The 24,487-nt window shown below is 47.8% G+C and overlaps 1 protein-coding gene across 1 annotated transcript; it reads left to right on the top strand.

Moving 5' to 3' along the window:
- The first annotated feature begins 22,840 nt into the window (after nt 1-22,840).
- Nucleotides 22,841-23,937, top strand: LOC146189990 (WD repeat domain-containing protein 83-like). Its single transcript, XM_084604711.1, has one exon. The coding sequence runs from the start codon at nt 22,960-22,962 to the stop codon at nt 23,878-23,880; it is 921 nt and encodes a 306-aa protein (XP_084460837.1). The 5' UTR covers nt 22,841-22,959; the 3' UTR covers nt 23,881-23,937.
- Nucleotides 23,938-24,487: the final 550 nt, after the last annotated feature.

The following is a 24,487-nucleotide window of genomic DNA, read 5'->3' as shown; positions in this document are numbered from 1 at the left end:
CGAACGTAGCAAGAAGAGAATACGACTGCAATGCGCGAGTAAGAGCGCGTAAGAAGGCAGTCATTTTTCTCTGAGCGGCGTTGCTGAGTTCTAGGGAACTCATTTAACCCGAATATTAGGCTGCATTTAAAACGTTAGCGTGATCCTTTAATCATGAAACAATTCACAGACGCGTTTGGTAGCCTCTTGGTTTTGTTTTCTTTTTTCTTGTGGACTTTCTGGTGTGCCCACAACCCATCAAAGAAAGTGAACTTAGGGCATATCGCCAAGGATAGGATAGGAAAGACGTTAATTTTTCTAGAAAGGTCTTGTGCTAGTAGCAGACAAGAAAGAAGAGGTCCATCTTCCTTCTTCTTAAAGGGTCGGCGCCCCTATTCCAGGGCTCCGAGCTTCGCTGCTCGCTGGGCGTGCTGGATTAGACCCAGTTGGCAACCCAGATCGCCGCTGGAGAGCCGGCTCTCCCACTGTTCCGCACTCGGGTCTTTACGAAATCTATACATTCCGACGTGGTGTGGTATATTGAAGGTTTGCTACCACACCATGGGCAGGTGTCCCGATATTGCGACGGGTAAATCTTGCTAAGGATATGCAGGTTTGGGAATGTTCCTGCCCGCAGTCTTCGCCAGTACTGACTCTTGTTGATTTAGATCACGATGAGGCGAAGGATAGCGGATCCGTACCCCCTTATAGCAGCGCCAAGCACGCAGCACTGAATGGCAGAGCTTCAAATGCCGCTCACGGCTGCTGACTGCGGCGCCAACATCGAATGAAGCGCATCGTTCGCGGAACTGGCTGCTTACCGGTAATTAATCCCTTCAGCAATTATTTCGCATCAGCATTCGCAACATTTTGCGATTTCAGACGATGTAATTGTGAGCGTTGTATAATGAAGGGCATTTTTTACCCATTGGTATTGCCTTTTTGTACAAGAAAGATTCGTTGCATTTCTGCCAGCGAGAAACGGAATTTCCATAAAAACAAAACGAGTAATAGCGCAAGAAAAACTGACTTCATGTCCACCTCGAACTACATGGTGTTTAAATTTATACTTCATGGATTTAAAAAAAGGAAAGAAGAAGAAGCAATGGCTTCGGGCATTTAAGGGAAAAATGAAATAAAACAAATATTTGGTGTCACGGGTTATGCGACTTAGATATAGACAGCAAGAAAAACAATAACGTAAACTCTTAAATTAACCAAAACTCATTATTTAACTTCGTATTCAATGCAGCTAACATGAATGTAGTGAAAATTTGTAGAAAGTGGCATTTCAAGGCAACTTTGTTTTGTAATTTTTTGACGTGCACATGTCCTTAGATATGGGGATCTGTTCTTATGCTTTAAATTTCCTTAATTAGCATCATCAAAGATTGGCTTTTCATAGTGAGCATTAGACACCTTTGAACCCCATTTTTATCTATTTTCATTTTTATAGTTCATTGATGGATCAATTACGCACTATCTTTTCTTAATTTGCATCAGAAAGCGCTGTCTTTTCATTCTGAGCATTTTGACACCTTTGAATCCCTTTTTCTAATTTTTCAATTCTTCAGTTTTCTCATTATTCAAATTACTTATTGACCAATTACACACTGATTTTTTTAAGTGGCATCATTATGCATTTGCACTATATTCTATGCCCTTTGTCACCCCAACACTTCGTGGTGGTGCAGTGGTTGGGGCTCTGGACTACTGTGTCCATGGATGCGGCATCAAATCCCGGCCACGGCGGCCGCTTTTCGATGGAAATGAGTACGTCCTGCGTCGACATGAAAACGGACGCCGAAATAAGTATTATAGAGAAGGTTGTCTTCTAAGTATCTACTCAGTCTAGTGTTGAGTAACTTCTTCAAACATGAGGTTAGCGATATCGGTCTTAGATTGTCCAGATTAAGTGATTTTTTGGGGCTTCGGAATAAACCATCACTGAGTTTAAACATGAGCATCGCTGTTGTGTTGATTGGGAAGTCGAGCTCGGGATTTGGAAGCTTCCGGCTGTTCCACGGCTTGGACTGTTCATAGGTACCTTGTCTTCCGATAATTTCGCACCAAACAGAACAGCCATAAAAAGTACCCAGCACCACATAAATTCCCTAATAAGTTGGACGAAAACACCCTAAGTAGATTACATACTAATACGTACCCAACGTCAGCTAGGTTACACCAGTGGCATCATACACTACACTCTCCGCAGTGCCCGCACTATGGAGAGGTAGCTAACCCGTTGTGTGGGCATGTCAATTGAACCCCTTGGTTGACCCCTTCCAAACCCCTCAGAAGAGCAGTGGGAGACTATTTTGTTCAGACATGATCTTGGCACTCAGCATTGGCTGGTGGGGAGCGCCTTTCCTGCAAATCAATTTTCATTGTTTAGGTTCGGACCCAGCGAGATGAAATCGAAAGTTGGACCACAATAAGTGGTAGATCTGACGCTCCAATACAGCGCGAGCGTTCGCCATGCTCACTTGGCAGCTGCGCCGTCTGCCACGCAAGCGCCGTGTCTGCCGAGATGACTCCACAGCCAAGACGGATCATCCGCCGTCATGCAGTCGTTATTTGCCCATTTTTTGGCACTATGACTATCGGCGCCGACCTGGTACGGCGCTTCCACCTAGATGCATATGTGTACAAGCGCGCCAATTTCAAAGTGCGCATGAATTGCATTCTCGAGGCCATTCTATATCCCATGATAACACAGGCCACATCCTCAAGAGCGTAAATCTCCATGCCACCTTCAGAGCAGTCTTACTGGCCAATATGAGATTGCGAGTTTGGATTTACAACACACCCTGAAATTCAGACAGCCTCCCGTACATGCGTTCATCGTGTGAAGTTTATTTACAAAATGTAAGGGAACGACTTAGTTCAGCAATCAGTAACAGGTCTCATTTTAACAGTGGGCACCTGGACAGGGCAGTTCCCAGATCGTCAGTGAAAACAGCCGACGCTTCCCAATGTCGGAGAGGGTGAGATAACGCCTAAGAGCGTCCCAGCAGTTCTCATTCAGGTCGTCCAACTGGGGACGACCATCTTCTCGTGGGTGGCACACCACTCGCTCTCGCACCACTCCCGATAGTCGCATGAACTCATTCATAGGCCGCAGGCGTGCAACTGCTTCGCGGATCATCGCGGCTGCGTTGACTTTGCTGACTGACGACAGCCGGGCGACCTTCTCCACCAACAGACTGTGCCGGGATACACATTCCAGGGCGGCAGCACCACGCCTAAAAGAAAACAAAATTATGAGCTTAACTTCCAAGTAGAAGACTGCAGTGAGTGTGGTAAAGAATGGAAACCTTCTTATACTCTCAAGTTAAAGTTCATATCACAAAAATGCCTCTCACCACTTTAATATATATTAAAGTGACGGTGAAGTTTGGCTGTAGTAATGGACTACCACATTTTAATAATATAGACGAAACTTAAACTGAACCTGCAAACATTCATTAAAAAGCCAAAAACCTAAATACAGGAGTCCCACCCACGCCCGCTACGTAAAATACGAGTTCTAAACAAAGAAGAGAAGCAATTAAAATCAAAGAAAAAGCCTGCGAATAACGCACTGTCATCACGTAGTGATAATGAAGCGCCGCATCGTAATATTTTGCTCCATTCACTGGCAATCTGTGCCTCAGGAAGCTTCCTCCCTCTCAGCAACGTGACAGCCGCTGCTCATAAGAGACCCAGCTCTCGTACCGCTTTCATTACCTGATTTAAGAAAAGGGGGAGAAAGGGGGAAAGGGAAGCCATGTCACATGACCATGTCACACCTTAACTAGCCTAGTAATAGTTACGGCTAATGACTAACTACTCACTAACTAGTAATACCTGATGCCTAACTAATCATTAACTAAACTAATAACTAACTAGTCACTAACTCGTACTAATCGGTCATGACTTTGTCATGGCTAATGACAAACAGAGCGAAAAGTTGGGTATGTTGGTATTGGTTCATCTTGAAGGAAGAATAGCGCAGAAAAATACGAGACACTAGAAGGAGCACAGCAGGAGCGCTTCCTAGCAACAAAGGCGTTTATTCAAACGCGTCGGAATAAATACGGAGCAAGAAAAACAAGACAAAAAAATTGCCTACGATTACGTTACTTCCTAATGCGAAATTTGAGCGCAGCTTATCAGCTGTTTCACCTTTTCGATAGATTGAGGCAAGTATTTCGAGCAAGACACTTATGTACAATATACAGACAACTTTTTTTTTTAATTTTTCACACGTATTCCACCAAAAAACGCTCCACTAACAGTTCTTGGCTGTCATGAAAGAAGCTTTGTGGTCGGAGAAAAGAAAAGAGCAATTGAGTTGTCGGAAGGTTGCGGAAAGCAGCGCGTGGGCTCATAGGAACGTTGCGCGACGAACAGATCTGATGCCGCTGACGCTGCTAGCGAGTGAAGCGAGTGAGAACGGGATGCATGCACCGTCATCCGCTGACAGCGAGCCGGCGTTTCGGCAACCGGAGAGCACCCCCGCCGCCACGCAGAAAGAGGGGGACCCCCTCCGCTCTTTCTGCATGGCTGCGATGGTGTTCTACACAGTCACATTGTCTTGACTCGCTAGCGGCGACAGCGGCATCAGTCAGTCGCTGCTAGCGCTGCCTCCGGCGACCCTACCCCGCCCCCCCTCCCTTCCTTTCCTCGTGTTATCGTTCGCAATCGCCGCTGAGTCTACCCCCCTCCCCTCTTTCTGCGAGGCTCCGGTTGCCAAAGCGCCGGCTCGAACTGGGGGGATGAAAGGGGGCGGAGCTGGTTACGAGGCCGACGCGGTCGACGACGACGACGCGAAACCCAGGAACGGGCGCCAAAGAGCTGCGCTCTAAAAACAAAGGAACAAAATCATAAGATTAGCAGTGACAATCTACCTTTCTTGCAGTGACAATTCTTTCTCCGTCAGCGCAAGAGATGGCTCACTGACGCAGTGATCTGACCTGGCAATGCGGTATGCTTCAGCAATCTCTCGAGTCCTCTGATCACGATTACTAAGGAATAATGTTGTCTGGTCCAGGTGGGATTCGCAAGATTTATCAGTTTCCCGGTATTTTCGCGCATGGCATGCGAGATGCGTTCCTGTGCCATTCCTAATATCTCTACATGCAATGCAATTAATGCAACAGCAATGTATAAAGCCGATGTATACAGCACCGCATGACACAGGAATCTTGTAAACTATATTTTTCCTGCAGGCTACCATCGGCTTGGCATGCTTAATGTCTCATTTTCTGCGCTTGCTCGTGTTTTCCTTTTCGGCGGCTTCTTTTTTTTCTACGGCGCGACAAATTCGGCTGAGTTCGTTCGGCGCTGAAAACAAAACGTCAACCTTGAAGCGTTCAGCCTCCTTTTTAAGCCCACGAGCAGTGCGGTGAATATAAGGAACAACTGCAAGTTTTCTGTGCTGGCTGTCTATCCTCTGGGGAATGCTTTGATTTTCCACAGACATCTTTCACTATTCTTGCCATCTTCTCGCAGGCCAAAGTAATGACATGATGTGGATAGCCAGCGGTTGACAGCCGGGAGACCTGTACTTCAAGACTTGCATTTACTGTGGTGACAGGATTTGCAATAATGCTCCTCTGATGTATGACTCAGCGATGCAATGCTTGACAAGCTGAGGAGAAGTGAAGCAGTAGTTTAACTGGGAAGGGGGGGGGGGGGGGGGGGGGGCCTTGGACGGTATTCCCAGCAAACATGGTGGTCCTGAAATCGAAGACGTAGGTCGAGGAACTGCAGCACATTGCCGTTGCGAAACTGGAAGGGGAATTTCAGACCGAATGCTCCTTCCTTAAACACTTTCAGTACGTCTACAAGGTGTCAGTTAAAAGTGTTTTTCTCAGTAAATACAATGTAATCGTCATTGAATCTGACAACCTTCAACACCATTCCACAGATGTCAACATCAATAAGTCCGTCAACCCTAGACAAAAAGATGTCACTCAGCACCGGAGCGACGCAGGAGCCCATGCAGAAACCCGACTTTGGCCGGTACACATTTCCTTCCCATTCCACACATGTTGAAGAGAGGTAGAATGCGAGTAGTTCTAAGAAGGCGTCGGCTATAATTTCAGCACCACCATATTTGCTGGGAATACAATCCAAGGTTGGTTCAACCATTGCTGCACTTCTCCTCGGTGCACTCAAAACTTGTCAAGAATGGTATCGCTCAGTCATGCATCAGAAGAGCATTATTCAAGTCCTGTCACCATGTAGTAAAGGCAAGTCTCGAAGCACAGGTCTCCCGGCTGTCAACCATTGGCTATCCACATCATGTCATTTACCTGGGCCTGCGAGAAGATGGCAAGACTGGTGAAAGATGTCTGTGGAAAGTCCAAGCGTTCCCCAGAGGCTAGACACCACAGAAAACTTGCATCATGGGCATAAGAAAGTGGCGGCACGCTACAAGGTTGTCGTTTTGTTTTCAGCGCCGAACAAACTGAGCCGAATTTGTCGCGCCGTGGAAAAAAAGGCCGCCGAAAAGGAAAGCGTGAGCACGCGCAGAAAATGCAACAGTAATTATGCCAAGCCGATGGGAGCCTGCAGGAAAAATGTAGTTTACAAGATTCCTATGTCATGCGGTGCTGTGTACATCGGCCGAACTGGCCGTTGCATTAATACACGACACACGGAACACCGTAGAGGTATTAAGAATGGCACAGGCACACATCTCACATGCCGTGTGCGAAAACACCGGGAAACTGATAAATCTTGCAAAGCCCACCTGGGCCAGACAACAGTAACCTTTACTAATCGTGATCAGAGGACTCGAGAGATTGATGAAGCATACCACATTGCCAAGACAGATCACTGCATCAGTGAGCCATCCCTTGCGCTGACGGAGAAACATTTTCTAGATTGCCATTGCTAATCTTCTGATTTTGTTCCTTCGTTTTTTGTTTTGTTTTTCTTGCTCCGTATTTATTCCGACGCCTTTGTTGCTAGTAAGAGCTCCTGGTGTGATCCTTCTAGTGTCTCGTCTTTTTCTGCGCTATTCTTCCTTTGAGATGAACCGATACCAACATGCCCAACGTTTCGCTCTGTTTGTCATTAGCCACGACAAAATCGTGACTAATTAGTACGAGTTAGTGACTAGTTTGCTATTAGTTATACTAGTTAGTGACTATTTAGTCATTAGTTATTACTAGTTAGTGACTAGTTAGTCATTAGCCATACCTATTACTAAGCTAGTTAAGGTGTGACATTGTCATGGCCATACGGAGTCATAGTCGCGTCGTCATCAATTTCAAGGTTCGACATACTCCACTGATGACGTCATCAATTTCAAGTTACGACATACTACATTGCAGATAACGTCATTAATTTGAAGGCACGACATACTACACCACTGATGACGTCAGCCGCCCATTTAAAGAGCAACGCCGCCACCTCTCCTCCTGCCTCTCATCTCATTCTCTTTCGCTCCTCTCGGCAGCGGCGAGGCGCGCGGCGCGCACATCAGTTGCGGGCTACGACTTCACTCTGCGCATGCGCACAACTGACGGAGCGGTGGTGCCACGGCTCAGCGTGCAGGTACGCTGACTTCGCGAAGCGGCTGGCGTAGTGTGTAGCTCTCACTACAAAAAGCAGACACGGGCCTACTGACAGGAAGGTACGCAAGCATTCCTATACTATTAGATAGCTAGAACAAACAGGTTATAAGCCCAATATGCAACGCTCACACGCTCTGATGTGGTACGTACCGGTCAAAACGGATTCTGCTGACAAACGCCGCCGCACGGATAAGAAAGTCCGAGTTACGACGCGCCACCTGCAGCACAGTGCACCATTCCCTTTGAGCCGGTGCGTGGATTTCAAGCGACGTAGGCAGGCTGATGTTTATAAGGGTGAAGTTTTGATCGACTCCTTCAGACAGGCGCCGAGTGAAGGCAACAGCCTTATCCTTCATTCCAATGTTGCACTCAGCGCTGTGAATGGTTCCACTTAGCTTGATGGTATCTGCGAGACAGTGGACGTCTTCATCATTCGTTTTCGGGTATGTCATTGCCTCCACGGTAAAGTGTCGGATGCTCTTGTTCAACAAAAGCGATTCCGAGAGAACCTTCCAAGAATGCCTTTGAAGGTCGTTAGTGAGTGAGTCAAAAATGGCAATCAGATGCAGCCTTTCCAGAGTGGCAGTCTCTCTAAAGTACTCGCTGACAGCTGACGTCAAGGGACCGTCTAAGTCGCGGATTGCAATCTGCAGATGAAAGTCCGTAACGTGACTCAAGGCGACCATCTGCTTCAAGGTTCCACAGAGCTCTGGCTTTTTGTACTGGCCCCGATATGCCGCAACCTCTGTGAACACTCCATACTCGAGCATGTGGCTCTCATCTATTCCCACATGGTAGCATCCCGCCTCAATATGCACCTTCCTCCTGGCGCCACTCTCTCGCAGTATTTTCCAGAACTGCGGCAAGCTGCTACGACTGAAAGATGGAACGCTAACGAAAACTTTCCTTGGTCTCTCCTTCATGGCCACAGCCAGAAAAAACAGCTCCCATTCATGGAGTTGAAAGATACTCGAAACCAGCCTCACTTCCTCCAGTCCTTCATTATCCATGAAAGCCTCGAGCCAGCAGTTACAGAATACTGTGAATCGTTCGTTGAAAGGATTGATCTGAGGGGCCAGCTCAAGTTCGCGAAGAACACTGCTCTCCGTAATAATATTGGCTATTCGTTTCGCGCTCATCTCAGTGATCATCCGTGGTTGCAGCTTCAACTTGCTGACTGTTCTGTTAGCTGCAAGGCCTTCCAGGAGCCACAGCCAGTAGTTTTCGGGGCCATTAAATCCTTCCTCTACCGTGGTTTCAACGCTCAATGTTGTCAGTGTGGTGGTTTCCGACAAGTACCAGGCGAACTCTGGTCGGTTTATCAAAGAAACTCCGTAGCGCCTGCACTCCCAGAGCGAGAGCTCTTTTAATGTTTTGTTTGACCTGAGTCCCACCAGCAGTTGATCCGCTTCGTCTTCAGTGATCTGCAAGCGCGGAATCTTCAACACGCTCAAACAGCTTGCCGCACAAAGAAGCTTTCCAAGCGCGACGGCCAGCGCCCCTGGAGCAGCAAGGCTACATTCGCACTCGAGTCGTTCCAGCTGGACAAGTGACGAGATGGCTGCGCAGAGTTTTGCGTCCTTGTAAAGTTCTGTGAACTGGATCTTGAGCTGCTTGATGGACGTATTCTCACGAAAGCCATCGCTGAAAAAGCCATCTGAGGGGTTCGTGTAGTAATAGATGTTAGAAGAGCTTTGCTTCACGCTGCCTATGCACCGATGAGTCTTCAAAAGCCAGTTTAACGAAACCACGGCTCTCTGCTGTATCCACAGCTCACCTGCTCTGCGACCGGCCAGCCCTGGGAAGGTGAAGCTGAGGCCTTGCAGACACAACTGGCCAGAACCTTCTGAGGCTTCTCGAAGCTCACTTTGGACGTGGAAGAGCAGGACATTCCAGATAGGCACATTCTCTACAACGTGGCATTCTCTACCTTCTGATGCTGTGCAGGGTAATTTGCAGTGGTGAGAAAAGGCGCTGAACCAGTTCATTGCTTTCTGCAGAGATGCGAACGGTCTTCCAGATGACTCTGAAAGCAACACTACATCTTCTCCACACTCCTGGCGTGAGGGGTCAGGGTTCGCCATTCAGCAGCCCCTGCACAAGGCGAATGCATGCATGTTGTAAGCTGCAAGTCCACAGTGCACATTCTGATATCTCCACAGCACGTGTGCGACTAACCTAAGCTCCTTAGGCACCGACACTACTTTGCTTTATATGCGCTGCCTGGCCGCTTAAATATACACGCCCAGGATTCTGAGCTCATCACTATAGGTTCTGCATCACTGGTTTTCACAAAGCATTACAATTGTTTTGCGTCCGACTAGGGCTAACTGCGTGAAACACATTTTGAGGACGAAGCTACATTTTTAGTTTCGTCTGCCCATTTTAATTTCTAGAAAATATATCAAAAAGCAATTACAACCGTACTAACCTTTGCCGCTTGATTCTGAAAGAAATCTCACCTCCAACCTTTTTAGTAAAAAATATTCGCGGTTTTCATGACGCAATTAACTCTACTTACTTCATTGCTTGGTGCCTAAGGCACCTTTCTACACCGACAAGTGTCAACGCCTTACGCTGAATTGCAAGCAGACGTCACCTCTACTATAGCAGGTCCACCAACTTCACTAAGTTTTATTGCCCGTACAGCGCGGATTCAGACCGCTTTGATCAATACAAAGTGTTTGCGGCGTACCTACCCCAGAAAGTGCAATAGATTTTTCAAGAATTATCTCGAAAAAAGCGCGAGTCCCACCGAATGACATTGGCCTCCCATAACTACGCGACCTTAGAGAGAAGCCGCCCGCGGACAGAACGATCGCGTAGGTTCTGGTGCCTTCAGCAGAACGCGGGAAGAGGGGTGCGGCTTTTCATGAACTCAGCGCTATTGCTGGCTTCTAGCAGTTTTGTACGCCGTTATATAATTATGCTCAATGTTTTTAATAATGCGAAAGCAAGAATATGCAGTTGTTAGCAAAAAATATTGCTGTGGCTCAACTTGGTTAAGCCCGGGGAGTTGCGAAAGCAATTGGTCCTGCTGATACATAGACCAACCAGTTCAACTAAACATTCAAGCTACGCCTAGTTGAGCCAAGCGTAACCAGGCGGTTCTTCTGTTTCTTCAGCACGGCGCCGCCGCTTGGCTGTAGCAAATCGTTCCAGCCTCGCCTTATACGCATCATCCGACATACCGCAAGGCTGCGCCCCGACTACTGCGAGGATGTTGTTGTTGTTGTTATGGCTGTAGGAAAAAGGAAAACAAAATGCACGGGCCTGCTACTGGCTCTGTAGCTGAGCCACCTCCACTGCCTCGTGCAGACAGAAGAGAAAATAGAGAAGAAAGGAAAAAGAAGAGGGAAAGAAAGACGCGCGCCGCAACAACAGCCGTCGTCCACCACCAAAGCGGTGGCAGGTGCAATGACGGCCTACAACAGATAAAAATTCGGTGGCAGGTTAGCCCCCGCCGTAAGCGGCGGTGACCTACCTGCCCCAGCCCCATCAGAGGAGACCTACTGCGAGAAGCCGAGTCACAGCCCCATTTATCCTCCTAGAGTGACGTCATAAACAGCGAGCGCCCTCTCTCGGCTGCGACACAGCGCCGTGTATGGACTCGCCGCCACCATCCGATGGCGCGAGCTGAGGCCCCGTCTCTCGGTCTGGCGTGACGTCACACGGTAACGTGAAAGGTCATGTATGGAGGCGCCATGACACGCCAAAGGCTCGAAGTGCTAGCTGTATTGCTTTCGAAATAAAAAGTGACTTTTTGAACTTATTCCTCGGTCCCACACCGACACACGTACACCGTGGTACACTCTTAAGTACGAACACGGCTCAGCGCGGCCGCGCTCCGCGGGATGCGTCGGCGCGTTCGCGCATCGAAGCAAAGTGGCGCAGGCGCACAGGGGCCTGGAGGCGGTGCTTATTGCCGTCTGCTACAACGCCGAAGCGCACCGTGCTTGCACTGTTACAGCGGTTTTAGCACTGAGACAGCGTAATAAATAAGCAACAAAAATTCGTATAGGTTCTTTTAAGAACTGTTAGCGTGTCGTTAGTCAGATGACAAACATAAAGATTGTGAATGGATCGAGATTCTACCAATCATCCAAGAACCGCTCTCTAGAACAGACCAGCCACTTAGCTCGGAACTTATTTGCAGGAGATTATCAGTCTCACCTGCGTATAACAGACTGCCGGGCCCTAGCTAGCATGGTCCGGCAAATTGATAACCTTCCACAGGATTGAACACGCTGCAGTGAGCGAAGTGCCATAACGCCATCTCGGCGCGTTTGGCGACTGCCGGCACATAGTTGGATGCTCATTGCAATAAAGCACGGTGCGCTTCGGCGCTGTAGCAGACGACACGAAGCACCGCCTCCAGGCCCCTGTGCGCCTGAGCCACATTCCTTCGATGCGCGGCCGCGCAGGATGCGCTGACTCTCCGCGGAGCGCGGCCACCCTGAGCCGTGTTCGTACTTGTAGTGTACCACCGTGTACTTCACGATTTGACCTACCTAAGATTTAACTATGTTCTCAAACCTCATGCTCAGTTCACCGTAAAGGCGGGGTTTTGTGACATACGCTATTTGCACAAACGTAAAACTCCAATTCTCAGGCCCCGCAGAACGGGAGAAAAAAAGGCGACGACACTCTGCGAGTGTTTCTCAAATTCATCTGCGGCATGCACATAAGGGCGTTCTGCTCATGTGTTAAACGGCCCTGCTGTAGTTGTTGCGACTGAAGGAAGAAGGAAAAGAAAATGCACGGGCCTGCTACTGGCTCTGTAGCTGAGCCCCCTCCGCTTCCTCGTGCGGACAGAAGAGAAAATAGAGAAGAAAAAGAAAGGGAGAGAAAGACGCGCGTCGGCAACAGCCGTCGTCCACCGCCTAAACGGTAGCGGGTGCAATGACGGCCTACAACAGATAAAAATATGGTGGCAGGCTAGCCCCCGCCGCAAGCGGCAATGACCTACCAGTCTCAGCCCCGTATGGCTAGGAGCAACCACCAACCTTCCCTCCATCCCCCCCGGCCCTTCCAAAGCACCAACGCACCGGTGCGAAGGCAGTGCCCGAAGACGCCATATGTAAACATGAGTGTAGAGCGTTTACGACAGGGAACTTGCATTTCAGGGACGCCGTTGCGAGTGCTCTACTGCACAATTAACAAAAAGCAGCAGAGGGACAGCACTCGTGATCCAGGTGCCTCAACAAAGCGTCATCACATCATCGCCGCACCTAATTTCTAGGCGTAAACAGCGGAAAGGTAAACAAGGTAAACAGCTCTACGCTTCGAGAAGTCCTTTGTTGTCTGGGATGCGGCAAACAACATGTGGCATCTCACGTGCCTAGTCCAACCCAATTTCTAAAAAGTTTAGCCCGCGCCTTGACAGCAACGTATGAAAGGCAGCGATTGGAAATGCCCCCTTTGTGCCAGCCACGGTGCAAGGTGCCAGCCTAGCCCGCGCTCCGCCGTGCTCCCTCGGTGGTTGAAACGCGCGGCTATCGAGTCACTAGACACTCCTTGAATACGAGCCGTAGAGGTCGCTTTTCAGCCGAGGCGAAACCCAAAAGGCGCCCGTGTGCTCTACGACGCCATTGCCATTAAACACCGGGCTGGCAGAAATGAATCCGCTGCCATTCCCTGCAGTGTCCGCAGCTACCGTGTCTGCAGCAGCCCACTCATCGCTCCGGGTCGTTAAAACACCATTGTTCACAACGCTTCGCATCAGCCTTTTCAAGAAATATGTGGTCATGAACCTGTCATCTCCTTGTGCTGCTTTGTTGTTGCTCTGACATATTCGTAACATTATAGCTACTAATCATTATTGCCAGTCACGGCATATGAGTACTCGACTGGTTACACAACGCACAGCATTCGCATGAAAATAATGCGCACCATCGCTTTAACTTGCTCAATAGTTTATGAAAATGACACTCACGTAATCGATGGTAAACACGGAATAAACGGCGCTCACTTTGCACACAGAACTGCTTCGTCTTCAGCGGCTACAAACCCGTGCGAAGATCATTTAGTGCCACCAATATAGTGAACTGGAATACTCACCTAGTGGCGCGAATGGTGGCGCGCGCCATCAGAACGGCTAAAGCAAAACGCCTCTCCTCCCGCAAGGGGCGCTGCCGTGCCTTTTACAACTACCAAGGGGATTTATTTGACTAGCCCCGCAGAGCTGCCTACGTGCTGCTGAGAGCAGTCGGAACGGCTCTCGGACCACGTGTTCCGGCGGTTACTCAGCGTTTCGGTGAGGAATGAGTACTCGGCCTGTGGACGCGGTTCACCATAAGCGCAGGTAAACAAATTTAGCCTGAGAGGTGCATGTAAATAACTGGTATCACCAACAAATCAAGCATTTCGCAAGCATTCTTGGTAGCAGACAACACAGAACGACACAATTTTTCACCACTGCTGAATTGCTCAGAAAGCCAAGGTAACAAAAAAAAATGCTTAGATAATTATACTGAAGCTAGTTAAAGCCAGCGGCATGCAGGAATATTTACTGAAGAAGCATAAATGCACCACAATGGGGCGACGACGCCAGAAACGCGCACAATTGTCTGAAGCACCAGCAATGCCGCCGCTAGAAGAAGTTACAGTGTCGCCATCTCGTGGCTTCTACGCCAAGGAGCACGCCTGCGCCTCTCCGTTCGCGCCACTAGGATAATATTCTAGTTCAATATAGCCACCGATAATAAATTATAATGATGATAATGATTATGATGACGATGCAACGCGTGGAGCCGTCTTACAGACAAAACGCCAAAACGTGGATGTCGCGACTTGGCCCGCCGCGGGGGTGCAGTGGTAAGACGCCCGAGTACTGTGCCGGACTACCCTGGTTCGATCCCAACCACGGTGATCCCAACCATCGGCGGCTGCGTTTCGACGGAGGCGAAACAATGTGGCGTCTGCGTGCTGTGCGATGTCAGTGCACATTAGAGGTACTCACGTGCGTGGTCGAAATGGAGGCGAAACGAAGAGGCGTCGCGTGCTGTGCGATGTCAGCGCACGTTAAAGATCCCCAGGTGGTCGAAATTACTCCGTAGCCCTCCACTACGGCTCCTCTCTCTCTTTCCACTTTCACCCACCTTCCTCCCTTCCCTTACGGCGCGGTTGCGGTGTCCACATAAAAACAAGTGAGACAGTTACTGCGCCTTTCCCTTCCTATAAATAAATCAGTTAAATCAGTCCACAGAACAAGTGTGACAGATCGCGTTTTTCCTTTCCTGTGAACCAATTTATTAAGGTGAAAGCCTTTAATTGCTCATGCTGTCGTTGTTGTTCTTGTCATGGCTGTAGGAAGAAGGAAAAGAAAATGCACGGGCCTGCTACTGGCTCTGTAGCTGAGCCACCTCCGCTGCCTCGTGCAGACAGAAGAGAGCTGATTGATTTATAGGAAGGAAAAGGCCCGGTAACTGTCTTACTTTTTTTGTGGACACCTCAACCGCACCGTAAGGGAAGGGAGGGAGGTGGGAATTGAAGTGCAAAGAGAGAAAGAGGAGCCGTAGTGGGGGGCTGCGGAGTAATTTCGACTACTTGGGGATCTTTAACGTGCGCTGACATCGCACACCACACGGACGCCTCTTCGTTTCGCCTCCATCGAAACGCAGCCGCCGAGGTCGTGTTCGAACCTGGGTACTCCGGCACAGTAGTCGGGCGTCTTACCACTGCACCACCCCGGTGGGGCGCAGACAGAAGAGAAAATAGAGAAGAAAGAAGAGGAAGAGGGAGAGAAAGACGCGAGGCCGCAACAACAGCCGTCGTCCACCACCAAAGCGGTGGCGGGTGCAATGACGGCCTACAACAGATAAAAATCCGGTGGCAGGCTAGCCCCCGCCGCAAGCGCCGGTGACCTACCTGTCCCAGCCCCATCAGGAGAGAACTTCCTCATGCTGTCGTGGACAAAATATGTCCCGCTTTTGCGGAGGCTCTGATTGGCCGAGGCAGGATGACGTCATAGAGGTCTCGACCAATCACAGAGCACCACCACAGTATGCATGATGCATGCCTTATATGGCCATATGGCAATGAATGATTTACTACATAATGAGTAATTAAGTAATTCATAACTAATTAAGGTCTTATTTCCTAACTATAACTACCTAAATAATCGTTGACTAATTAATTATTTGATTACTAATTGGTGTAATTTGCCTAGCAGAACCCCTTCGTGGATCACTGCCTTGTCGTGGCGGAGGGGCTTGCGAAACTCGATGAAGTCGTGAGCTCTGCTGTGTAGGGCCACCCAAGATAGACAGGTCACGGCAGAGAGTTCTGACAAAATGTGATTCACTGGAGAAGGTAATGGCAACCCACTCCGGTATTTCCTGCCAAGAAAACCCTATGGCCAGTCATAATACCATTAATGATATGGCGCCGGAAGATGAGCCCCCCAGGTTGGAAGGCGTCCCACATGTTACTGGGGATGAACAAAGGGCGATTCCTAGTAGCTCCAGGACGAATGAAGCGGCTGGGCTAAAGCCAAAAGGACGCTCAGTTGTGGATGTGTCGGGAAGCGACCGGAAAGTCCGATGTTGCAAGGAGATATATCACATAGCAACATGGAATGTAAGATCTATGACGCAAGGTAAACTGGATGTCGTCAAGCGAGAAATGGACAGATTGAACATTGATATCTTGGGTATCAGCGAGCTCAAGCGGACCGGAATGGGAGAATTTAACTCCGGCGACCATTATGTCTTTTTTTGTGGGCACGAATCCAAGAGAAGGAACGGGGTCGCTCTCATAGTAAACAGAAGAATGGGCAAAGCAGTGCTAGGGTACAACCCCAAAAACGACCGAATGATTTCACTTCGGATCCAAGGTCACCCTTTCAACATAACAGTTATCCAAGTCTATGCACCGACCACTGCTGCTGAAGAAGCTGACGTTGAGAGATTGTATGCGGACCTACAATGCCTTTTAGACCGCACCCCATCATCAGACGTCGTTTTTCTCATAGGAGACTGGAATGTTAAGGTCGGGAGTGAAGAAATATCCGGAATTATAGGCAAGTTCGGTCTTGGCGAGCCAAATGAAGCTGGGCAGAGGCTAGTAGAGTTTTGTCAAGAAAACAACCTGACCATAGCGAATACTCATTTTCAACAGCCCAAGAGGCGCCTGTACACATGGACTTCACCGGACGGTCTGTACAGGAATCAGATCGATTATATTCTTTGCCGGCAGAGATGGAGAAGCGCTATACAAACAGTAAAAACAAGGCCTGGGGCCGATTGTGGCACCGATCATCAGCTTCTTGTTGCCAAAATTAAGCTTCGATTGAGGAAAGCGCAGATAACTAGAAGGACTTTCAGGTATGATCTGGATCAAATTTCATTAGAATATGCTGTGGAAGTGAGGAATCGATTTCAAGAATTAGATCTGGAAGACAGAGAGCCCGAAGAGATGTGGACTGATGTTCGTGATATAATACAAGAAGTTGCTACTAAGGTAGTTCCAAAGCAAAAGAAATGCAAGAAAGCAAACTGGTTATCTGAAGAGGCTTTGCAAATAGCTGAGGAAAGGAGGAATGGCAAAAGTTATGGGGGAAAGAGAAAGATACAAGGTTCTCAATGCAGATTTTCAGAAAATAGCAAGGAGAGATAAGAATGCCTTCCTGAACATACAGTGCCAAGCAGTTGAGGACAACAACCAATTAAGGAACACTGGAGCTCTGTATAAGACAATCAAAGATATGAAAGGAAGCTTCTGTGCTAAGCTGGGCGTGATAAAGGACAAACAAGGCAAGGACCTCACTGAAGCCTCAGAGATAAAGAACAGGTGGCAGGAATACACAGAAGAACTGTACAACAAGGACCCGAATGTGCAAACCCAACATAAGACGGTTGTGATTACTGATCTCGAGCCGGGCATCCTGAAGAGTGAAGTTGAATGGGCCTTAGCCAGCCTTGCTAAGGAAAAAGCTAGCGGAATTGATGGCATTCCAGCTGAGTTGCTTCAAAACCTCAACCATGACGCTGTTAACATTCTGCATACATTATGTCAGAAGATTTGGACAACCCTGCAGTGGCCACAGGATTGGAGGTCACTTTATATCCCCATTCCAAAGAAAGGCAGTGCCAAAGATTGTTCCAACTACCGCACGATCGCGCTTATTTCGCATGCTAGCAAGGTGATGTTGAAAATCCTCCAAGGTAGGCTGCAGCAGTATGTGGATCGGGAGCTTCCGGACGTGCAAGCTGGGTTTCGCAAGGGCAGAGGAACTAGAGACCAAATTGCTAACCTTCGCTGGATCATAGAAAAAGCAAGAGAGTTCCAGAAACCCATCTACTTCTGCTTTATTGATTATGCGAAAGCGTTTGACTGCGTAGATCACAGCAGATTGTGGCAAGCTCTCCAAGAGATGGGAGTTCCAGTTCACCTCATCTGTCTCCTCAGGAACCTGTATGAAGGGCAAAAGGCCACAGTCAGAACTGGGCATGGTCTTGCTGATTGGTTTCCGATCGAGAAAGGAGTGAGGCAAGGCTGCATACTGTCGCCCTGCCTATTTAACCTATATGCAGAGTGCATCATGAGGAAGGCCGGTCTGGACGAGTCTTCAGCTGGAGTGAAGATTGCTGGAAAACGTATCAACAACCTTAGATATGCGGATGATACCACTTTAATGGCAGAAAGTGAAGTGGAACTTAAGAGACTTCTGATCCGCGTACAAGAAGAGAGTGAGAAGTTTGGGCTTAAACTGAACATTAAAAAGACAAAGATCATGGCGTCTTGCCCTATCAAGTCCTGGAGCATCAATGGACAAGAATTGGAAGCTGTGACAGATTTTCTGTTCTTGGGCTCCAAGATTACCTCGGAAGGAGACTGCAGCCATGAAATTAGGAGACGCCTGCTTCTGGGAAAGAGAGCAATGGTTAGCCTTGACCGCCTAGTAAAGAGCAGAGACATTAGTCTGCCAACCAAGATCCGTATAACTCGTGCTATGGTCTTTCCAGTTGTGATGTATGGATGCGAGAGTTGGACTGTGAAGAAGGCTGACCGCCGAAGAATTGACGCGTTTGAATTGTGGTGCTGGCGAAGACTCTTGAGAGTTCCTTGGACTGCCAGAAGATCAAATCAGTCGATATTGTCGACCATAAACCCTGACTGCTCATTGGAGGGTCAAATTTTAAAGTTAAAGCTCAGCTACTTTGGTCATCTGATGAGAAGAGAGGAGTCGCTGGAGAAAGATTTGATGTTGGGAAAGGTTGAGGGTCGCCGGAGAAGGGGTAGGCAGCGAACGCGTTGGTTAGATGGCATCCTCGAGGCACTGCAGATGAAGTTATGTGATGTTAGGAAGATAGTGAGAGACCGGAAAGCGTGGCGTGACATGGTCCATAGGGTCACGAAGAGTCGGACACGACTGAACGACTAAACTGAAACTGCTTAGCAGAATGCGGCACTCAGGCTTTTGCCTTTCAGTACTTTACGCAAAGGTCCCTCGTAATGTTTTATATGTAGCACTGCAACGAACGCCAGTAAAAGGCTGTGGATGACAGGCAAATGATTGGAGAGAAAGGTATGATTTCTCCATTCTCCTCTTAAGAGATATCTGGGAGAGGCCATAATTTTTCATTTTGCTTCTTCCTACAGTCGCAACAACAACAACAACCTGTCGTGATGGTACATCGCGCGCCCTTTGTCGAACAAAAGCAACATTTCATTGAAGTCATCAAAGTTCACCGGCGTTCTAAAATTCGTTTATAGGAAAGAAAAGGGGCTATCCCGCTATTATCCTCATGGTAGACAAGGGGAATTATGAAGAGCGTGTCACGATCCGGGGCGTGGCGCGGGGGAGACAAGAAGCCACGCCACGCCACGATTTTACGCTACTCATTTCGGCCAGATTATAGTGAAATAGAATATCTAGTTCACTATAGGCCAGATGGAGCACCAGCTTAGAGACACTTAAGAAGATAATGACTATCAACAGGATTAGCTGCCATTGTTGATGTGTTGTCTTTTGTTGCCACCGTTTTAGTAAAGTTGTGCTAAGCCGTATTCTAGTTGTGTGGTGTTGTGTTGTATGTTTCAATTCTACTTTTCGCCTCCAGGCTGATTACTTTGTAAACAATTTATATAGCTCTTTGCTGAATTTAAATGCATGTAATGAATACCATGCTGAAAAAAAAAAAACCCGGGGCGTGGCGCAGTTGGTAAAGCGCTGGGCTGGGGGACCAAGGGATGGAGGTCTGATTCCCGGTGAGGGCAAAGTTCAAAGTTTACAATTTATTATTATTATTATTATTATTATTATTATTATTATTATTATTATTATTATCATTATTATTATTATTATTATTATTATTATTATTATTATTATTATTATTATTATTATTATTATTATTATTATTATTATTATTATTATTATTATTATTATGTCGCGACGTTGAAAGAACAATAAACACAAAATTTTGTTGGCATTTTTCTTTTTGTTAATGATGCGTAAGACATTCCTGTGTATGGATAACCACGCAGTTTTTGCCTACGACCGCTAAGTGATTATTAATTGAATTCTCTTTTCTCGCCAGTTTCGGTTTCGGTTTCAGCAGCCGAGAGATGGCTGTGACGTCATAATCAAGTATAGGTCATGCGCGGCATGAAAAAACAGCAATCGCTGACTCTTCGCCTTTTTAATCCGTACTCTTGAGACATCCTACCTTTAGTGTTCTGGTGAATTAAAACGACCCAGGAACGATCATATCGATGTTCTATGCATCTCTCACGTGACCTACACTTGACTTTGACGTCACAGCCATCGCTCAACTGTTGAAACCGTAACTAGTGAGAAAAGAAATTTCGATTATAAATTATTCAGTGGTCATAGAAGAACATCATGAGGTGATTCATGTACAGTAATGCCTTACGAGTTACAGAAGATAAAACACGAACTCAAAATTGAGTGTCTATAGGCTTGGTTTGGTTTGGTTCGTAGGGTTTAACGTCCCAAAGAGACTCAGACTATGAGAGACGCCGTAATGGAGGACTCCGGAAATTTCGACTACCTGGGGTTCTTTAACGTGCACTGTTCTGTTAACTGTTAACGTGCACTGTACAATGTTCTCCTGCGCACTGCTTTTAACCTTGCAATGTTTGTATATGTTGATGAAATCAAGTTCTGGTTGTTTCCTGCATTTCATTTGCATACGACATTAGTGCTGTTGACAATATTGCATTTCTGCTCATTTTTTTTCTTGTTGCGCTAATAGATACACCTCAGTTAATGTGGCAAGTTGAGCGGGCTCATAGTTCTCAGAAAAGCAGCGCAAAAAAGAAGCGGACAAGGACGGGACGATAAGGACGGGCGTCTCGTCCTTTTCCGCGTCTTTTTCTGCGCTGCTTTTCTGAGAAATACGGTTCGTGCAGTTAACTTCTAACGCCCTTTCCGGCGCTGTAGACACCTTGAATATCGTTTTTTAAAACTGCAGTCCAGTGCTAGTTTGAAATTACATTAACTTCTTCTATATGCAGTAAAATTATGTCGTGTTTCTTTTTTCTTTGTGTGTGTATAAAATGGAAGGGCGAATCTCTCAAGGGTGCGGCTTGATTACTCGCAATATAAGTTTTTGAATAGACTCATGACGCTTGTTCAGTCATTTTCTTTCGCAGTGCACACACCCATTCTCACGGATTCCTCTTTCAGTAAACTCATTAAATAATTCTTCACATCTGACGTTGTTTTACACGACAAAGAAATATATATATGCATATTGTTTGATGCGAGTAGCCAGACTTCATGCACTGCATGAATAGGCTGCCCAGGCTTGCAGATTTCTGCATGTAATGGAGGCAATCTGCGCAGCGCAGTAGTAAACGTGACACCCACCGCGTTACCTTCTAAGCTTAGAGTGCTCTTATGCACTGAAAATTTGGCTAATATGTTTGCATGACTGGATCTGTGCACTGAAAGAACACACTACAAAGCACAGGCCATGGAGTAAAGCAAGAAACAGTGCTTGTGAGCAAGCCGACGGCGCTGTCACACCTGTTTCACAGCATTAACAAGTGAATTTCGCATAACATAAACGCGTTCTCCAAGGTAATGCGTGGCTTCGAAGTCAAAGCTGTCGTAATGTAGTTATAATTATACTGTAGCCATGTACAGTGCAACGGCAGCACTTGAAAGCAACGCTGCTGACAGTCTTAATTTTGTCTGTCACACGAGAGTAATAAGGTGGACGTGGTTTGATGGACGGGAATATGATTTACATGGTCGGCTGCCTCATGTGCACCTACTTGATGCAAGCCACCCACGCAGGTCTAAGGCCTCTTGCTCGCGCCCGATGGCCCAGGTTGAGGAATATACATAGACAGTGCCCACCGGTGAATCATCTTCACGTTTTCTCTTCTTCATGCTGCTGTCGATTTTGGTGGTGCCGGCTACGGTATGACGGCCACTGATTAAAAATGATTGGCCCGAGGTCATTTTACACATAGGCATTTTCATTTCAGTCATTTCGCTAGAAATGTAAGCTGCAAACTGCAGAAAACCTTGATGTAGTATTTTACTGCCAGTTTCTTTTTCGGATTATCTTCAACCACCTTTTCCGTAGGTCTAAGCTGGCAGGAACTTCATGAAATGAAGCGTCGCGGTCCTCTTCGCTCACCGGACATCCGAAATGGAACTCAACAGCCACGCTTTTTATTCGCTCGGTATTCGTTCCAGCAAGTGCACGCATCGGTCTGCCAATAGTTAAATTAAATGATTACGCTAAGCATAACACACAAACAATGCCAAAAATACAGCTCACCACAATGCTTACTTTTCGCTGCAACAACAGTCATAAGAGCATTCTGTGCCACCAGCGTGTCGTCTGCTAGAGGGTCATCTGACAGCACCGCCACACGGCGGACGCGTGCTCTCCGGCGGACAGAAAAAAACGCTGCAGGCAGTTTCTTCAGGAGGCATTGATCAAAGTTAAACCACCAGCTACTTCTTTTCTTTTTTTTTTTTTTTTACGGAATACTCGCCTTTAACATAGAGGGTGTTGAGGGTTTATTATGGTATATTGACGGTGTGCATTGACATGACACACATATTCCGTAAGCGCCAAAAGCAAGCCGCAACCGAAACTGAAACTTCATTGCACTGTATTTGTATGCACTGTACTTTTTAGTGTCCACTTAGTGCTACAGGTGATGCATATTTCTATAAAAAAAATTAACACTTATACCACTGCTAGCTTTTCTAACATAAAAGTTGAACAACAAGAGCGAGAAGAAAAAAATTCCGAGGCTTTGAGGCAGGCGATATCGAGCCAAGCCACACTTCAGCGTAATGGAGTAATGGCGCTGTGGCGCGACGTATAGTATCGTCTTGCAGTTGGCGTATGGTGGTTAGTTTGCGTGCCAGCATCTGAAAAACAGACAGAAAGACGGTAGACAATCCACGCAAGCCATGGTGGCTGGAGTTCCGAGCCTAAACATCAAGCAGCTGGACTGCAAGCAGGGTGCCGTCCGTGTTGTACGCTTTAACGCCGACGGCAACTACTGCCTCTGCGGCGGCAGCGACCGCACCGTCAAACTCTGGAACCCGTTTCGCGGTACTCTGCTACAGACGTATCTAGGACACGCCGGCGACGTCCTTGATGTCCGGGCATCCTGCGACAATGCTAGCATCGCCTCGGTTAGTTCTGACAAGTCTGTCGTACTCTGGGACGTGACCACTGCCAAGAGCACTCGCAAGTGGCGCGGTCACGCGGGCGCTGTGCAGGCGGTTTGCTTCAACGAGGACTCCTCGATCCTCATCTCGGGCTCCATCGACTGCAGCGTGTGCTGCTGGGACACGAGAAGCCGAGCCCGTGACCCCGTGCAAGCTCTCAAAGAAGCCCGCGACGCCGTGACGAGCGTGCTCGCCACCGACCACGAAATCGTAAGCTCGTCGCTTGACGGCTCGGTGCGTCGATACGACCTGCGCATGGGCAAGATGTATAAGGACGCCCTGGGGTGCTCCGCGACGCGCGTGCAGATGACGCGTGATGGCCTGTGCATGCTTGTGAGTTGTCTGGGAGGAGTCTTGCGACTTCTGGACAAGGCGAACGGACAGTCACTACAGCAGTTCAACGGTCACAAGAACGCGCAATTCTACCTCGACTGCTGCCTCAATCAGGACGACTCGCACGTTTACTCCGGCTCGGAGGACGGCCATGTGTGCTGCTGGAACCTTGTGGAAGGGTCGCTGGTCGACCGGCTCCGGCACCCGACCGAAGCGCCAGTGTCGTCCCTGTCCCAGCATCCATCGAAAGCGGTGCTGTTGACAGCTACGCGAGGACTGGTATATTTGTGGGGAGAGCCCGAAAGCGTCGCCAAGGACTCCTGATGCCGAGATCACAAGTGTAAACGCCAGGCTTTCCACGTTTTGGCCAGACAGGAATAGGGTAGCAACAATCTTTTTATTGCGTGGTGTGCACTTTGCTTGGGGATCAGTGCGATGGTGGTGGAGTATTACCAGTTGACAAGTTGCGCCAAAGAAGTTTGTGAAGTCGCAGCAGGTTGTCTTGTGCTGGAATTGACATTATGCATCCACTCTCATTGGACATAAAACATAAAACTTTTAGTGCAGAGCCTTGCATACTTTTTGCAGCTGTGCGGTACATGTCAATAGTACTTTAGCTGAAAGGATAACTTCAGAATACGAGTGCTGACAGGGCATCTTCTACTCGCACATTTTTTATGCTAAATCTTCTGGGCCTGGTGCTCACATTATATTGCTTCATGTCTTTGTGAGCCTATGTTGCAATGTATGAGAAGCGCGTGACTTACAGGTTTGAAACGTGCATTAAAGGGCCCCTGAAATGCTAATTGCGGTCAAATTCTAATGGAATAAATCCATAGAGGTGTTCTCTGCGAGTATTCAAGCCAAATTTAGAAACTTTGTGCCAATTCTTCGCAAATAATGTTATAAAAAGTGCGCCTCGCGACCGCTC

Source organism: Amblyomma maculatum, chromosome 5 (genome assembly GCF_055883805.1).
Source record: "Amblyomma maculatum isolate TAMU_Amacu chromosome 5, ASM5588380v1, whole genome shotgun sequence".
NCBI classification, from domain to species: Eukaryota; Metazoa; Arthropoda; class Arachnida; order Ixodida; family Ixodidae; genus Amblyomma; species Amblyomma maculatum.
The sequence above is the reverse complement of the archived record's forward strand: the minus strand, read 5'-3'. Positions and strand labels throughout refer to the sequence as shown.

Bases quoted from the DNA above. Each gene is read 5' to 3' on its own strand.
- LOC146189990 (XM_084604711.1), top strand. From the start codon at position 22,960: ATGGTGGCTGGAGTTCCGAGCCTAAACATCAAGCAGCTGGACTGCAAG.